Here is a 16,697-nt window from a genome sequence, read left to right as displayed (position 1 = left end):
ATGTTTCTCCTCCATAAGTCTCCTTTACGTGGATGCTACAGTTTCCTAAAAGGAGATTGAGTAGGTTTTTTTTTTTCTTAAAGAATAATAATAATATTGAATTTCCTGACAAACAAGAGCTAAACTTGCTCTTCAACAATAACAGACAGGATTGGTGGGGGGCAAACCCCCATCCATACCCATTGTTCAGTACAGCATAAAGCATATTGAGCTCCCGTGCCCCTTTTATTATTGCTTTTTGCGGCATTTATCTTGATTTTAGATTAAGATTTTTTTTTTTTTTTTTTTAAAATTTTTGTTTGTATTTTCAGCATTGTTTTTCAGATTTGGATTTGTCGGTGGGAGTAGACAAATTTTTTCCATTTTTTTCTTTTAACAACGTAGAAATACCCAAATTTCATCCCTGAAATCGATGACCTACGAAATCACTATTCTATTGAATTCTCAAGTGAAGATTTTGAACGTTGAATTTCGGAGAGGCCTGCAAGTAACCATCGAAGCTGAGATAAAGACAACAGTCCACGTAGAACTAACAAGTAACAGCATTTTAAGTGAGTCGAGCCGTGTCTCACTCTTCAACTTTCCGTCACTTGGGTGGGGTTAGCGGTTAGGTGGCGAGTAGTTACCAACTTAACACATGCCTCGGTTTTTCAGCCTGCTCTGTCCGCCTCCGCTCTTATTCATTTTCCAGGAAAACGCGTTTCCTTCTTTTGCTCAGTTTTCTCGAGAAAGCAAGTGAGGGCACGCCGCACGCCTTCCCTATTTTCTCGGGAACCAAACATGCTTTCGGTTCGGTTAATCGTTGGTCCCCAGCTGCGACGCTCAATCCGCCAGCTGCATTCTGCTTCTTCTGCTGCTGCAATTGAAGCTGAGCGAACGATAAGAGATGGTCCCAGGAATGACTGGGCGCGAGACGAGATCAAATCCATCTACGACTCTCCCGTTCTAGATCTCCTTTTCCATGGAGTCAGTATTTGTATTTTGTTTTCCTGTTTGTTGTGGTTTTTATTTTGAAAGGCTATGTTTGATTCCCTAGAAAATCGAGGAAAAACATAAGGAGTATGATCTTTCTATCTTGCACATTTTTCCCTGCGTGCGAGTGTTCTGTTGAGAGCCGTCTCTCTCTTTGGTTGCTGGAAAATGCCGGGAAGAGAATGAAAATGAAAATTACAAGTGTAACTCTGTGTGTGTGTGTGTGTTTGTTGTTGCTTTTTTTTTTTGGAATGAGTAAGCAAAAGAATTTGACTTTTCCATCTTGTACGTTTTTCTTCTTCTGTTTGGTTGCTGAGAAAATGTAGGATACCAGTGAACATGTACATTATGTGCAATTTCCCCAGTATGCAAGTAGAAAAAGACTCTGTGCGCTTTCCCAGGCTGCACTGTATGCTTTACCCGAGCAATGTTTTATTTTGTTGCGTATAAATAATAAGATTAAAACTCTGAGAGTGATATTTTTCTGTTTGGTTGCTGAGAAAATGTGAAAAGAGAGATAAATGAAATATCCGAGATGTAACCGTGTTAACTCTTTTGGAAGAGCGAGACCAAAGAAACTTTCTAGCTGTATAGTCTGTACATAATGTGCAATTTCCCGAGTGTGCAAGTGGAAATGGATGCTAAGATACGTTTCGTAATTTAGTAAATTTTGGTGTATACTGCAGCCTTATTTGCATTTAGAGTTCCGAGTTGGTCCTAGAAGCTTCTGTCATAGCTGAACAAAATATTGTATTGCTATTACTGTTGTTTAATTTATAAGTATAAGGTTATAGTTATTATTTTTGATTTGTCAGGCTCAAGTTCACAGACATGCTCATAACTTTAGAGAAGTTCAACAGTGTACTCTTCTCTCTATCAAGACGGGTGGATGTAGTGAGGATTGTTCATATTGTCCTCAATCCTCTAGATATGACACAGGACTAAAGGCACAAAAGCTTATGACCAAGGAGGCTGTTATGCAGGCAGCAAGAAAGGTCAACTTCTTTTCTTTTCTTTTCTTTTTTTTAAAAAAATCACTGGATGCTCTGCATTGACTTAAGTGTAGTTTCTCCAATAGACTAAGAAATTACAGTTGACTACTTCTTCCTGTGTGCTAGAATGGAATTCATATTGTTTAATAGAAGACATTGTTTTACCTGGTAAATATTTGCAACATGTCAATTACCCACATACATATCTTCTTACTCTACTGTGAGATTGCTAGTGCTTTATGGAATTCTATTTTCAGTATTATTGGGTTATGATGGGGCCTATATGGTGGTAGAACTCTTTGTCTGTTGGAGAGGGTAGTCTTGTAGTTCTCATGGTGCAACAATGTGGAAGTTGGTACTGTCTTTCATGATGTGGTGTATCTGGAGAGAAAAAAATGATTGACATTTTGAAGACCGTGAGATGAAATTGCTTTATTCTTCAATACCCTTTACCAATGAGCAGTTGCCCTGGATTGCTTTCATTTTTATAGATTTCGTAATTTTTTTTTATTTTTTGGTTAGGTGTTTCTCTTATATACTTCCTATATACTTGGGTTGCACCCTTGCGCTTTTTAATGAAATTCATTTACTTATTAAAAAAAATAATTGGCTTTGGCTATTAAAACAGCCATGCTTTGACTTGTTATCTACTTTTCTCCTGGGCAGTATAACTAGATGCCACCACTTTGTGATCTTATTCCTAATGCTGATTAAATTCTCCCTTTGAACTTGATAGAATTTGTTTCAAATATTGCTAAAATCCTTTTGTTGCACATTATCCATTGTACTTTTCTTGGAGCATCAATTAGACATATTCTCATTCTTTGGCAGGCAAAAGAGGTTGGTAGCACGCGTTTTTGCATGGGTGCTGCATGGAGGGACACAGTTGGAAGAAAGACCAACTTCAACCAGATCTTAGAATACGTAAAAGACATAAGGTAATAAAAGCATCATTTATAGCAAATACTAAACACTTGAGAAATAGAGGCGTTTTGTACTTCAAAGTAGAAAATGAATTCCCTATAATGCCAAAGAACTTGGTCTCTTATTCCCTCTATTTTGGATATCCAGCTCATTAACTCACAATTTGGTACATTAATAAATTAAACTTTAATTAAAAAAAGAAAGTAAAATAGTAAGAAATGATCCATGAGTTTGATTTGTTTTACTCTTCTAACCAAATTAGCATTTCAAATCTACTGCATTTCGTTATTTTGTTGTCTTTAATATGAAAGAGCTGCATTGTCAGAAGTCTTGCCATCTCAGGGGTGTTATGATACGGACTCTATAATGGTTTCAGGATCATATTCACCTATTGAGGAAAAATAAAATAAAATAAAAGCAGCATTTAGAACAGGTGCAAGAGAACTTGTTATGATATTAGTAGAAGACACTGCGAGATGATTCAACTGATTGCTCCTTCTGTAGGAGTATTTTCGACTTGTGAGTAGAAGATCAGATACTATGCTCTTTGATAGTGAATGTTGTTTAGGAACTTGGGGTGCTCCCAAAATGCAACCTTATTGGCACCACACCAGGTAACATTGAAATTTCTGCAATGCCTTTAGGGGCTGAATGACAATTTGTGGCTCAAATAAAGAAATTGATCTGGAAAAGTTGATTTCTATCGCAAATATCAATTTGTGGACTCCAGATGGAAAGAAATGGAGCCGAAAGAGATCAGTATGACATATGAATTGACATTACTTATAAAAAATATATATAAAAAAAAGAGATTAGTATGACATGTAGTATCGTGCCTTTAGTAAATAGGGGGAAAAGAAAAGCAGAATGCATTGATAGTTACTTTGCCTTGGCATAATATGGTATGGCATGTGGTTTAGGACACATAATGTTCCAATATAGTGGGGGAGATTGGAGATGGGATGTGAAAATAATTAACATCCTTAGTGCATATACTTGGTAGAAGGGATTAGAAGATAGTAGCTTTAAGAAAGATTGTTGGATTGATATTTAGAAAATTGCTAAATAGGTTTAACTTTTGGTCTCAATTATGGTCACTGAACCGTTAACAAATCAATATTTTAAGTCATGCCTGATGATCGATTACCACAATTTTTCTGACTCTTTTTATTAAGAGAAAAATATTGGTTTTTTTTTTTTTTTTTTCATATCATGTAACAAGTGGTGCCCTGTCATGTAAGCTGCACCTGAATTATAAAATCAAGTTCAAAGACCCAGGAAATTATTATTTTTGATAAGCTAAGACTCAGGAAATTATATGAGAAGAATGTACTTCTTGGGATTTGAAAGGCATAAAAAGTAATAGATATTGGCATGACAAATCAAGTGTGAAATATATTATTCACAGTTAACACTGTTGGTTGGGGTTTTAATCATTCTCAAAGTAATACATGTCATCTTGTTTGTTAATATATTTTGACAAAAAATCTCAATGATATATAAACTTCTGAACTTTTCTTATTTTCCTTTAAATGCAAAGACATGCAGTCAGTAAATCTAGCTTAACAGTTGCCTCTTATGGCCATACATCACAATAATCACACACACCTTTAATTTAAATGACATAAAATGTAAAGAAAAGAATCTTTGTTATTATTTTTTGGAGGAGGTTAAAGAACGAAAGAAAGAAAGAAAGAAAAAACAGCCAAAGGAGTGTTTGGCAAACCACAAAACTGGGTTATCTGTGTATAAAGTATGATAGGTTTCAAATTGTTTAGTTTGGCAAATTGGGTAAAATTTAGAGCTGGTTCTTAATATGCTATTTTTGTAAAATACGCAAGATAGCGTAGAACCATAAATATGTGGCTGTCTTTAAACAATTTTTTATTTTTTATTTTTATCTCTTATCTTTACCTCACAATAATAAATGACCACCTCACAATAATGCTTGGAATTTTTTTTTTTTTTTTTTTTTTCGTGGTTGTTTATTATGATATGAATTGCAAATGCCTGAGTTGTTGGATATATATCTCATTAAAAAGAAAGAAGAGAAGAAAGATCTTCAGAGATTGTTGTTAATGGTTTCTGAACAAACACATATACATGAATTTAACAACCATCAGTCCTTTTGTATTTTCCAAATACACGTCTATGGCAACTTGGTACATATTCAAGTGCATGGCATTTGGGGATGTTGCAATCCTCACCTTTTTTTTGTTGTTGTTGTTGTTTTTTTTTTGTTGGTTTTTTTCTCATTTTTTGTTCTATTTCCTTCTCATTCCAAGAACATCCAAAATGCTGGAGTGTGCTTAATGGGTCATTCAGCTTATCCTTTGTTGTAATATTTAGAAATTTCATTTAACTTGTTTTATGTACTTTACTTTCATTTAATGGATGCTGGACGTATCTCTCATGTGCCAGGGATATGGGGATGGAGGTGTGCTGCACCTTGGGCATGCTAGAGAAGCAGCAAGCTGTTGAACTGAAGAGGGCGGGCCTGACAGCTTATAATCATAATCTTGATACCTCAAGGGAATATTATCCAAATATCATCACCACAAGGAGTTATGATGAGCGCCTAGAAACCCTTCAGTTTGTCCGCGATGCAGGGATTAATGTCTGTTCAGGTATTTTAGTTGAAGTCTTGAATGTATTATTATCATACACGTATATTCGAGAAATGGATTGTTATCTAGCCAAATTTTATGTGGTTAATTTCTTTTGTTTCTTCCTTTTCCTCATTCTGTACTATCTAGTCAAATTTTAAATCAGCGTACACATCGTCCAGTTCTATCAAAAAGCTTTTTACTGAGTAGTGTAGGTGGAGGCCTTTGGTGGATGGAATCTCCTTTGATTCTATTTTGGAGTCTAAGGCCAGTTGGTTAGAGAGAGCTTTTGAGGAGGAGGAAGTTAGGAAGGTAGTGTCAGCTATGGATGGAGATAAGGCGCCCGGTCCTGATGGCTTTTCTGTGGCTTCTTCCGAGCGTGTTGGGGTGTTTTAAGGGTGGACATTATGGAGGTGCTTAGGGACATTCATGAGGGAGGCATTTTTGAAAAGAGCCTAAATGCTTCTTTCATTTCGCTTATTTTAAAATTCCAGGTGCTGCTCTGAAAGATTTTTGGCCTATTAGTCTTGTGGGAGGAATTTACAAAATCATTGCTACAATCTTAGCAAATAGATTGAAGACGGTTATGGAGAAGGTAATTTCCAAATCTCAAAGCGCCTTTGTCAAGGGGAGACAAATTCTTGATCCAATCCTTATTGCCAATGAATGCCTTGATAGTAGATTAAGATTTGGGGAGCCTGACGTCATTTGTAAAATGGATCTAGAAAAAGCTTATGATCATGTCAATTGGGAGTTTCTTTTGTATATGCTAAGGAGGTGTGGCTTTAGGGGAAAATAGTGCTCGTGGATAGCTCGTTGTATCTCCTCTGTGCGATTCTCAGTGTTGGTAAATGGCTCTCCTAATGGTTTTTTTCAGTAACTCTCGTGGGTTGAGACAAAGGGAGACTCTCTCACCCGTGTTGTTTGTTTTTGTGATGAAGGCTTTGAGTCGATTGATTTCTGCTGTGGTCAGTGGGGGTCTACTAGAAGGCTTCAAAGTTGGCAATGCTAATTTTTCTCATTTGCTGTTTGCCGATGATACTTTAATCTTTTGCAATGCTTGTCCTTCTCAGTTGCGCTATCTTTGAAGTCTCTTTCTTCTGTTTGAAGCTGCTTCGGGCTTGAAGGTTAATTTTGATAGAAAACATAAACAAATGACAAATAAAGATTGCGGAATAATAAAATAGACAAAGGAATTTTACGTGGTTCGGTCTATGACCTACATCCACAGGGTAAAGCCCTAAGGCTACATTATGTTCATATTGCTTGAATGATTTACAATACAAATCATCCCTATTTATAGGGATATAGAGAGAATACAAAATGGTATGTAAAGAGAATATAATCAAATTAGAATTGAATGTATTCAAATCTGATTTGATTATAATCAATTACAATTAATGAGGATTAAATCAAATCCTACAATATATGGAAAGTACCGTAATATACGGTATCAATATATTCTCTAACATCCCCCTGCAAACTCAAGGTGGAAGATTCTGAAATCTTGAGTTTGAATTATTATTATTATTATTTTTTTAATTTTTTTTTTTTTTTTATTTTTGTATGTTATAACCCAGTTTGGAGAACATCTTGGCTAAGTCATATTTAATTCTTGTGGGGGATGTAGATCAAGTGGAAAGTTTAGCCGGAATCTTAAGGTGTGGGGTTGCCACTCTGCCGGTGAAGTATCTAGGTCTTCCGCTAGGGGCTTCCTATAAGTCTATTCATGTATGTGACAGTGTTATCGAGAAGATTGAACGACGGTTAGTCAGCTGGAAAAGGTTATACCTTTCCAAGGGAGGTAGAGTCACCCTTATCAAGCGTACTCTCGCTAACTTACCCATGTGTTTTTGTCTCTATTTCCTCTCTCGGCAAGTGTAGGTGCTCGCATTGAGAAGCTGCAACGAGATTTTTTTATGGGGACGGATTGGTGAAGAATTCAAATATCACTTGGTGAGTTGGTCCAAGGTTTGTACTCCAATTTCAGAGGGAGGGTTTGGTATCAGGAAGTTGGTGATGTTCAATCGGGCTCTGTTAGGTAAATGGTTGTGGCGTTATGGGATTGAGAGAGAAGCTTAGTGGAGAATTGCTGTGGACTCCAAGTTTGGCAGTTTATGGAGAGGTTGGTGCTCGTTTGAGCCTATGTGCTTTTGGGGTGGGGTGGTTGTGGAAGAGCATCAGGAAAGGGTGGGAGACATTTTTAGGCTTTTCTAGATTTGAGGTGGGGGATGGGGTTAGGGCCAAATTTTGGCATGATCTGTGGTGTGGGGATACAGTTCTTAAGAAAGCTTTTCCTGTTTTATTTGGTATGCTCGTGCGAAGGATGGCTCTGTCGCGGATAATTTGGAGCTCTTGGGTGGTTTCCATCAGTGGATCATGAGCTTTTCTAGAGAAGCGCATGATTAGGAAGTGGATGTCTTTGCTTCATTTTTCAGGTTTTGCACTCAGTCAGCGTAAGAAGAGGTAGTGAAGATGGGCTGTGGTGGGTCTCTTCCAAAAAATGTTTGTTCAAGGTAGGGTCTTTCTTTAGCTCTTTGGATAATCTTAGGAAGAGGGCGGCTTTTTTTGCGTGGTTGGCGGCCCTAGGCAAGATCCTTACTTTGGATAATCTCAGGAAGAGGCGTGTTATTTTGGTGGATAGATGTCGCATGTGCAAGCGAAATGGGGAATCAGTGGACCACCTTCTTCTTCATTACGATGTGGCTTACGCTCTATGGAGTGCTCTATTTACTCGCTTTGGTATGTCTTAAGTTATGCCTAGGAGAGTCATTGACTTGTTTGCCTGTTGGTGGACATCTGGAAGGCCGATGAGTCTTGCGATTTGGAAGATGGTGCCGACATGCCTTTTTTGGTGTGTTTGGAAGGAAAGAAATAGTAGGTGTTTCGAGGACTTGAAGAGGTCATTGGAGGATATTTTAGCTTCGTTTTTTAGTACTTTGTATCTTTGGACGGTGGCTTTTGTATCTCCTTTGTCGCTTAGTTTTGACATTTCTTGTTCGTTTTTCACTTTCTAGTTAGGTGCTTTCTTTTGTATACTTCCGGTGTACTTAAGGGCGCCTTATGCTTTTAATAAGACCAGTTTATTACTTATAAAAAAAAATATACTTCAAATAAAAAAGATGAATATCGCTATGAGTTGCTTAATTATGCAGGAAAATGTGATTTACTCCTTAATTTCTTTTAATAGGAGGAATAATAGGTCTTGGAGAAGCAGAAGACGACCGAGTAGGTCTTTTACATACATTGGCAACGCTCCCTACCCACCCAGAGAGTGTCCCTATCAATGCCCTGGTTCCAGTGAAAGGCACGCCTCTTCAAGATCAGAAGGTAACTAACTCTAGATCTGTTCATCTTGAAATCTATAACTTTGGGTCACCTTTAACAATTCTTCTACATGCTATAATTTGCAAGTATTACATAGTGACTCTATACATTTTTAATAAGTTATAGAATTTGATACTTATCTATTTGTAATATCGAAACTAGTTGCGATTAAGGCTTTATCATCAGGCTAGGAATTAGTGAAGGTGAAAAGTTAAAATACTGTAGTTGGAAAGGCTACAATATGAAAACATAGGAAATAAGATGAGGCAAAACTAGTTTGGAGAGCCTGATCATTGTATGAGTGGATGCTTGCTCTTGGCTGCATCCATTGCCATCCTATTTAGATTTTATAGATTAGATGAAATTCACCAGTAATTTTTCTGTGAGCCTTTTGGAGATACCCAATGTGCTTATGATCGTTCCCCTTCCTAATAAATTCCTTCGTACTTACAGAAGAAAACCATGTTGAAATGACCAAGTCTTTGAAGTTTATTAAAAGTTCTTTTTAATATCAAAATTCACTCTATTACAAAATAGATTCCATCTAAGTTTAGTTAGAGGGAACATGTTAAAAGTGGGATCAACTTTTGTGAACTGAACTTTATATTACTCCTGTATAATTTAGTGACCAAATATTTCTAGATGAGAGTAGCAGTAGTAGTAATCTTGCAAATGGTCATTGTCCTCAAAGTACCCACCACTGAAAAAAAGAAGGGAACTTTCTTTAAACATTTTGTAATTGTTTAACCGTCTCTTCTTATGGTGTTTATGTTCATCTCTTTCCAGATTGTTTTAAGTTTTAGCATCTCAACTGACTTGCTTATTTTTCTGGGTTCAGCCAGTTGAAATATGGGAGATGATTCGGATGATTGCCACGGCACGAATAGTCATGCCAAAAGCAATGGTCAGGTTGTCAGCTGGCAGAGTTCGGTTCTCCATGCCTGAGCAGGCATTATGCTTTCTTGCCGGTGCAAATTCAATCTTCACTGGCGAGAAGCTCTTGACGACTCCTAATAATGATTTTGATGCTGATCAACTTATGTTCAAGGCGCTTGGACTTGTTCCAAAAGCTCCCAGTTTTGGCGAAAATGCGGAAGAGGCCCATGAGGCTGAGGTTTCTGAGCAAGCCGTTTCCAGTTCGGGATAATTTGGATAAATAACTGGCTCAATTCGACGGAAGTGAATTGTCAATTCTTCTGTTGGAGTAAATGGCTTCTTTTTAATTATTATTAATTGTTGTGGAATTATATATGACGAACATTTGGTTAACTTAGAGGAATTTAGAGGAACAAATTCATTCATATTTGATTGATTAGTTTGGTAAATGGTAAAGGTAATCAATCAGTCAGCACATCCAAGCCTATTTCAGATCAGATCACACTAAATTTTAATTCAATACTAACGAACTACAAGACACTTGTGTGATGCATACTTTTTTGGCAAAAGCTAATAATTATACAAAGACAATGAGATTACAACAGAAAGCAAAAAAAAAAATACATTAAAAATGGGGATTTGTGTGCACGGCTAGAACATCTAATCTAGTGTAACAAACAAATGATATTATTGCTTGAGCAGCAAAGCCACTGAAACAAGCACGTCTATACAACAAAAATGGATGAGAATTATAACTGCCTTCATGTGACACCCAGTAATTTTAGGGCAAAGAAGCATTGTAGCAGGAGCAAAATGATGCGATACATATAATACCAATCATATCACCCAGATTTCTTTGTCCAAGATAAATAATCTCCGACTGTCAAGAAAATGTGTTCCCCCAGTACCAAATTAACAGGAGGCAGATTTTCTATGCAACTGACAGTTATCTGCAGAAGAAAAAAAAAAAAGGGAGAAAAGAACGAATATAAGACAAATACTATAATTTTCAGTCAAACTTCTTTTTATAGTCACTCATGCACATAAGCATCGGAAGTAGGAAGCACAAACAGACCTTTCCATTCCCAAGTTGAAACTCAGACTTCAAAACTGAATGATCCCTTGATAGCAAGTAAGTCTGCAGACCTTGAGCAAATTTCATGTTTCCTGCGACCATTGAAAAATATTTTGTCATAGAGTTAGAGGGAGAGGATGAAAAAATAACTAAATAAATAAAAAATCATTGGAGGAACAAAAATGTATACGGATTCCAACCTGCATATAGTGTAAGAATGGCATCTAAATTTAACATCAGTGTGGGTCTTGTCAAGGTGATGACAAAAGACATGCCAGAAATCCCATGGAAACTCTCCTCGCAAACAATGACCTGCAATTTCCACATGTGAGAAACACAAATATATGAATTACACCATATGCTAAACCATTGTCAGAAGGCAAAATTGCATTTAAAACCGACATTGTTCTTTCACCCACGTTTCTTTTTCATAAATATCCTGGAACTATTTATCCCAGGAATGGGGAAGAAGAAACAGAAGGCAAGGCATATTGTTATAGCAGATTTGCTTCAAGATTTATATATTTCATATAAGTGAAACTTTTGACGAACATTGCAAGCATAAAATACTAAGAAAGAAAGATTATCAAGACTCTTCAAACTTACTGCCTGTGATGGCATCATGGCAGAACGAAGCAATTGCGAACCAATCGCATCCGCAATGTAGGAATCCTGCACATAAAATAAACAGTGGAGCTATGAATGTAGGACATATCACATAAAGAGTGGTCAGCTTGTCAGACACTTGTTGGAATGTCACACAAATCACTGACTTAACCTAAACCACAACACCACTAAAATGTAACAATTGCTTGCACTCTGAAAATATACAATGCAATTAGAGAAAAGAAACATGTAGATTCTCTCTCTCTCTCTAACATTTATACTCGGAAGAAAACACTGAAGGTGGCAAAGCCTGGAAGAAAGGAAGAAAATCCTGAAAGAAGAACAAAAAAAGGAGAGAAATGTGAAAAAGAAAAAGAAAAAAGGAAAACAGGTGGGGGAGCTACGTAGGCAAAAACCTACTCCTATGTTATTGATTCAAACTATCAAAGAAATTAAAGAAAAAGATAGTATAAAAATTTCAAAGTTCATGGCTTCTAAAGACGCATGAATGCACATTTGCACACAGGGATCTGACATTGCATACCCCGTCAAAGTGCAACTCAACCCTTTCTTCACAAATTCTAAAACTCGATAAAGGATCGTGTATCAAATTTAAACTACTACGCAACTGCCACTAGGATTTTAGAGCCAGGTAAAGAACATAAATTCTTAAGCAAAAATTATAAGAATGATCACCATTTGATTAGTCTCTCTAAATTCAAAGCTTTTAATACTGTTTTTCCCCCGCCTCTTCTCTCTCCTCCCCCAAAGAAAAAAAAAAAAACAGAAAAGATCCTATATCACTAAAGAATCAAGCAGAAAAACTTTCTTGTATGAACAAAGACAATATTACCTGTGAATTCAACACTCGTTCTGAGAGTGATTTATCTTCATCCAACGATTTGAAGTAAACCTCCACTATGTCAGTAGGTTCTAGGGCAGCTTTCTTACGCAACTTCTGAATTCTATTCACAATCTACAATGGATGAATTTTAAAGAATCCATTCATCAGAAATGAAACTTCAACGCATAGCTAATCAAAGCATGGCATTATAAGTTAACAAACAAGTGCCAAAAAATAAAAGATGAATGGAAATACAAGTTGTGTACGCATAACTGGTATCCTACACTACAAGTAGATGGACTTCACATGATTGGAATGGATATGAAGTATATACCTCTCGCGCAGCACCAGCCTCAAACAATGAGTTATCTGCATGCAAATCCAAAATCACCAAAACATCACCTGCAACACAGCACATAGAACACGTAAAACACATATTTGTCACATGATAAATTATATTTGGATGTCATTTATAATCCCTACCATCTCCTGCCGCATCAATCTCCTTTTCTGTCATGCCATCGGGGCGTTTGAAATCCCGAACCACCTGAAAGAAAAAAATTTGACAATATTGGGTAGCACAATTTCAGCCCATCATTCAGGGAAAAAAAAGAAACCTTATGAATGAGCCATCACCAATCCAAGGTAGGGGTGTCAATTCGTGTTCGCATGTCGGGTTTGGGTCATGTCGAAGCATGAGTATAAGACTATATACGTCAACCCTAACCCGACCAATTTAATTAAACGGGTCAAACCCCTCAACCTTAACCATCTAATTTTGTATTGGGTTCGTGTCGGATTCGTAAGTCATGTCAAAAATTGCTTGCCATTATGTCGCGTGTCGGGTTCGGGTTTTGTCAAAGCATGGATATAAGACTATATAGATCAACCCTAACCCCGCCAATTTAATTAAATGGGTCGGACTTCTCAGCTCTAACGCTTTAATTTTGTCTTGGATTTGTGTCAAGTTCGCAGGTCATGTAAAAAATTGTCAGGCCTAATCCAAGGTGGTCCATCCCCAACAAGAGGGACAAGAATAGCATTGTTATTTCTATCACAAATCAAATTATCATCCACCTAGAAGTTACTAGAGTGGCTAGGTAAACCCAACTAGAACTTGTATATTTCTTAAACAATATGCAAGAATAAAGTATTAAAAAAGTAAAATCAGGTGTAAAAGATAACATTTCTACAGCTAAAATGAAGAGACAACGTCAATACTTCATTAAGCTTCATGCCCAAAAATATATGGAGATAAATGAACCTTCAAATTAAAATTCTACCAAAATTTTCTCCTTTACTCTCCACTAAGACTACTAAAAAAATAGAAAAATCACAAACTCCTTGAAAGTTTGTCAGATTGGGGGGATTCTTTCACATCCGCAATGAAATTGTTTCTACCTTTTATTCTGGTGTAAATCAAAGCTACAGGAAGACCACAGTCGTCACTTTTCATGCCATTAGTCATTTTCCAAGGATCATATTATCATTTCCAAGGTGTTAAACATAAAGGTAGTTTTGTTATTTTGACAGCTGTTAACAGCATCAAATATCAATGCTGTTCCCAGGAAAAATGAATCTATCTACACGACCACGTCCATGTATTAACATAAATCTCAAACTGATTTTTACGGATATATTCAACCGGAGATTATTATAGTAAAAAGGACAAGCACCTTGATATCAGTCAGCTTCAAACAATGAGCAGCAATAGTAACTTCCCCAGCTTTCTCAAAAGCCAAAATTTTTTCCTGCGACATTGCTTTGACTTCCTTAGCAACAACTCCCATAGATTTTCCAAGCCGCTTACCTAACACACTAGAAGAAAACAATCGATTGACATCACAGAGAAGCACAGAAAAGTACTGTACAGTTTTCTAAAGGGTTAAAAAATTAACATACCTAAAATCAGGTTCAGCACGTAGAGATGAATACTTCAAGGTATCATTGCATGGTACAAGAGAACGTACATTGAGTTCCTCTAGCACATACTGCAATGCAAATGGAATTAAATAAACCAAAGGCAGCAATGGTTATGGAAATTAGGAGAAAGATGGCGGAAACAGGGGAGAATGACAGGCATGAGCAAACACACCAGCAAGTGAAACTATATATAAGAACTGCAGTGTGCCTATTAGTAACAGGCCATATAGTGCTAACACGATAAAAAGCTATTGTATCTATTGAACATGAAAAAACCACAAGTAACATGTCCACCAACAAAAGGCAAATGTATATAAAGAAATAAACTTTACAAGAGCATCTCTCAAGGCTAGTTCTGAGTTTGCATCAAGCTATTATACTTGAGCATTTCAAGTTACACCGCTGTGTAACAGAAAATTAGCCACTAGTAAGTGAAGAGGGCAAAAGTTAAGGCAATTAATCTCCTAGATTGCTTTTTTAATTAATCAATCAGACCTGAGAAGTGTTTTGCTAAATTTTCCCAAACCTTTAGAAACAATCTGCATCAGTCATGCTATATTACACCAAAGAAGCAAAATAAAGTTCAGCAAAAACCTCAGGAGTTCAGAAAGTTAAAAAATAAAAAAATACAGGAGCACCTTTTTTTTCAATACAGAAAACTACCCAATTCTGTTTCAAAAAAAGAAAAAGAAAAAAAGAAAATGCAGTAAAAAGAACTCTTTTACTTTGTAATAAAGAGCAAAAGGTTTAGTTAGGCATACGGCAATGCCAATACGAGTAACAGGCTACTGAATATGATTAGAAAGAGATACTTGTGTGGAAGTTCATCTTCGCAACTTGAATATTTTGTTCTTATGCTTTGAAAAGGTTTCAAGTTTAAGGAATTTTTTTTTTTTGATAAGTAAGAAAATTTCATCAAGTTTGAGGATTAATCTAGTTAAATCAGAATTGGTCCCCGTCAGCAATGTCATTAATGTGGAAGTTCTTACTAGCATCTTGGGTTGCAGGATTTTTTTCTCTTCCTATGACATATCCAATTATCCAGGCCTTCCGCTGGGAGCTTTGTTTAAAGCTAAATCTATATGGGATGTAATTATTGGGAAGATAGAACATCGCTTGGCTGGATGGAAGAGGATGTATTTGACTAAGGTTAGGAGGGTAACCTTGATTAAAAGTAATTTATCTAATTTGTCTACTTACTTCATGTCTCTTTATCCCCTTCCGGTTGGTGTTGCCAACTACATAGAAAAGTTGCAGCGGGACTTTTGGCTAGTTTGTCTAAGGTTTGTTCTCCGATTTAGGAGGGTTGGGGTTCAGTAATTTACCTTTGTTCAACCAACCTCTTTTTGAGGAAATGGCTCTAGCGTTATGTTCATGAGAGAAAAGTCTTGTGAAGGGTGGCAGTGGATTCTAAATATGGTAGTGCATGGGATGGATGGTGTTCTAATGAGGTTCACGGGTTGTATGGGGTTGGGCTATGGAAGAATATCAGGAGGGGCTGGCTATAAAGACCCATTTGGTGCTTTCTATCGAGTTTTTTTTTTTTTTTGGTAGTAATAAACCAATTTTATTTTTTTGATAAGTGTAAGTACACCGAGAATATAAAAGAGGAGTGGGGAGATGGCTATAGCAGTATGTTGTATGTGTAAGGATAGTGGGGAGTCAGTGAACCACCTCTTACTCCATTGTGAGATGGCTTGTGCCCTTTGGAATACCATTTTCAGCCTTGTAGGGTTGGCTTGGATTATGCCTAGTCGGGTAGTAGACCATTTCGCTTGCTTGAAAGGGCAATGTGGGAGGGTTCAAAATACTGCTATGTGGAAGATGGTTCCGCCGTGTCTTATGTAGTGTCTTTGGAGGGAAAAAAATGATTGATGTTTTGAAGACCGTGAATGAATGTTGGGGGAACTGAAGGATTTTTTCATTAAGACTATTTACCACTGGACATCTATCTTTAATGTAAATATTTATAGTTTTGCATGTTTTTCTTGTGTTTTTGTGTATACCTCGTCCTCTTGCTTTTTAATAAATTGTGTTTACTTATGTTTTTTTTAAAAAAAATTACTTGCAGAAAAACTAGCATTCATTAGCTGCAAGGTAGATCAACTGGCTATAAAGACACCTGATTGTTTCTAAGAGTATGAAAAAATACAAGTATGATATAGGTTGATGTTATCCACATACCTCTCTTAACTTTCCAGCGATGTCATCGAGAAAATCTGCATCAGGATGAACTACAACCATCTCCCTGCAGTTGCTCAGAAATGAATAAAACAAAAAACAAAATACGGAAGAAGGAAAACATGAGAACATAAACTCAAAGAAGAGCAGAAGCAACAAGTGACAAGCTTAACCTTAGTGGTGTTTTCAGAGGCTTGTTGTGTCGTTCCCGAATGTTGCGGGCAAGATCAATGATGGTCATCATCCTTGCAACGCTTTGTTCAATTCGATCACCCCTCTGAGAAAAGAATTTTGTTCTTTTTTTAAAAAAAGGAATAGCAATTGGGTGGTTCTAGAAGTTGCAAAAAGTTTACAAAAGTTCAACATCGGAT

The 16,697-nt window shown here is 36.7% G+C and overlaps 2 protein-coding genes across 2 annotated transcripts in view; one reads left to right on the top strand and one right to left on the bottom strand.

Annotated features, from left to right (window-relative positions):
• The first annotated feature begins 370 nt into the window (after nucleotides 1-370).
• LOC133851841 (biotin synthase, mitochondrial) lies at nucleotides 371-10,122 on the top strand. The gene is made up of 6 exons (XM_062288437.1): nucleotides 371-966; nucleotides 1,788-1,967; nucleotides 2,796-2,902; nucleotides 5,310-5,515; nucleotides 8,685-8,824; nucleotides 9,660-10,122. Exons 1-6 carry the CDS (start codon nucleotides 781-783, stop codon nucleotides 9,966-9,968), a joined length of 1,128 nt encoding a protein of 375 aa, XP_062144421.1. The 5' UTR covers nucleotides 371-780; the 3' UTR covers nucleotides 9,969-10,122.
• Nucleotides 10,123-10,184: 62 nt separating this feature from the next.
• The window catches only part of LOC133851830 (isoleucine--tRNA ligase, cytoplasmic), a 30,566-nt gene continuing 24,053 nt past the window's right edge, over nucleotides 10,185-16,697 (bottom strand). The window contains exons 18-28 of the mRNA XM_062288428.1: nucleotides 16,500-16,603; nucleotides 16,330-16,393; nucleotides 14,125-14,213; nucleotides 13,899-14,040; nucleotides 12,706-12,769; nucleotides 12,557-12,624; nucleotides 12,232-12,354; nucleotides 11,379-11,444; nucleotides 10,973-11,084; nucleotides 10,773-10,864; nucleotides 10,185-10,647 (exon numbers count right to left, since the gene is read on the bottom strand). Coding sequence (XP_062144412.1) covers nucleotides 10,540-10,647; nucleotides 10,773-10,864; nucleotides 10,973-11,084; nucleotides 11,379-11,444; nucleotides 12,232-12,354; nucleotides 12,557-12,624; nucleotides 12,706-12,769; nucleotides 13,899-14,040; nucleotides 14,125-14,213; nucleotides 16,330-16,393; nucleotides 16,500-16,603 — 1,032 coding nt within the window. The 3' untranslated portion in view covers nucleotides 10,185-10,539. The remainder of the gene's footprint in view (nucleotides 10,648-10,772; nucleotides 10,865-10,972; nucleotides 11,085-11,378; nucleotides 11,445-12,231; nucleotides 12,355-12,556; nucleotides 12,625-12,705; nucleotides 12,770-13,898; nucleotides 14,041-14,124; nucleotides 14,214-16,329; nucleotides 16,394-16,499; nucleotides 16,604-16,697) is intronic.

This window comes from Alnus glutinosa, chromosome 1, assembly GCF_958979055.1.
Source record: "Alnus glutinosa chromosome 1, dhAlnGlut1.1, whole genome shotgun sequence".
Taxonomy (NCBI): Eukaryota; Viridiplantae; Streptophyta; class Magnoliopsida; order Fagales; family Betulaceae; genus Alnus; species Alnus glutinosa.
The sequence above is the reverse complement of the archived record's forward strand: the minus strand, read 5'-3'. Positions and strand labels throughout refer to the sequence as shown.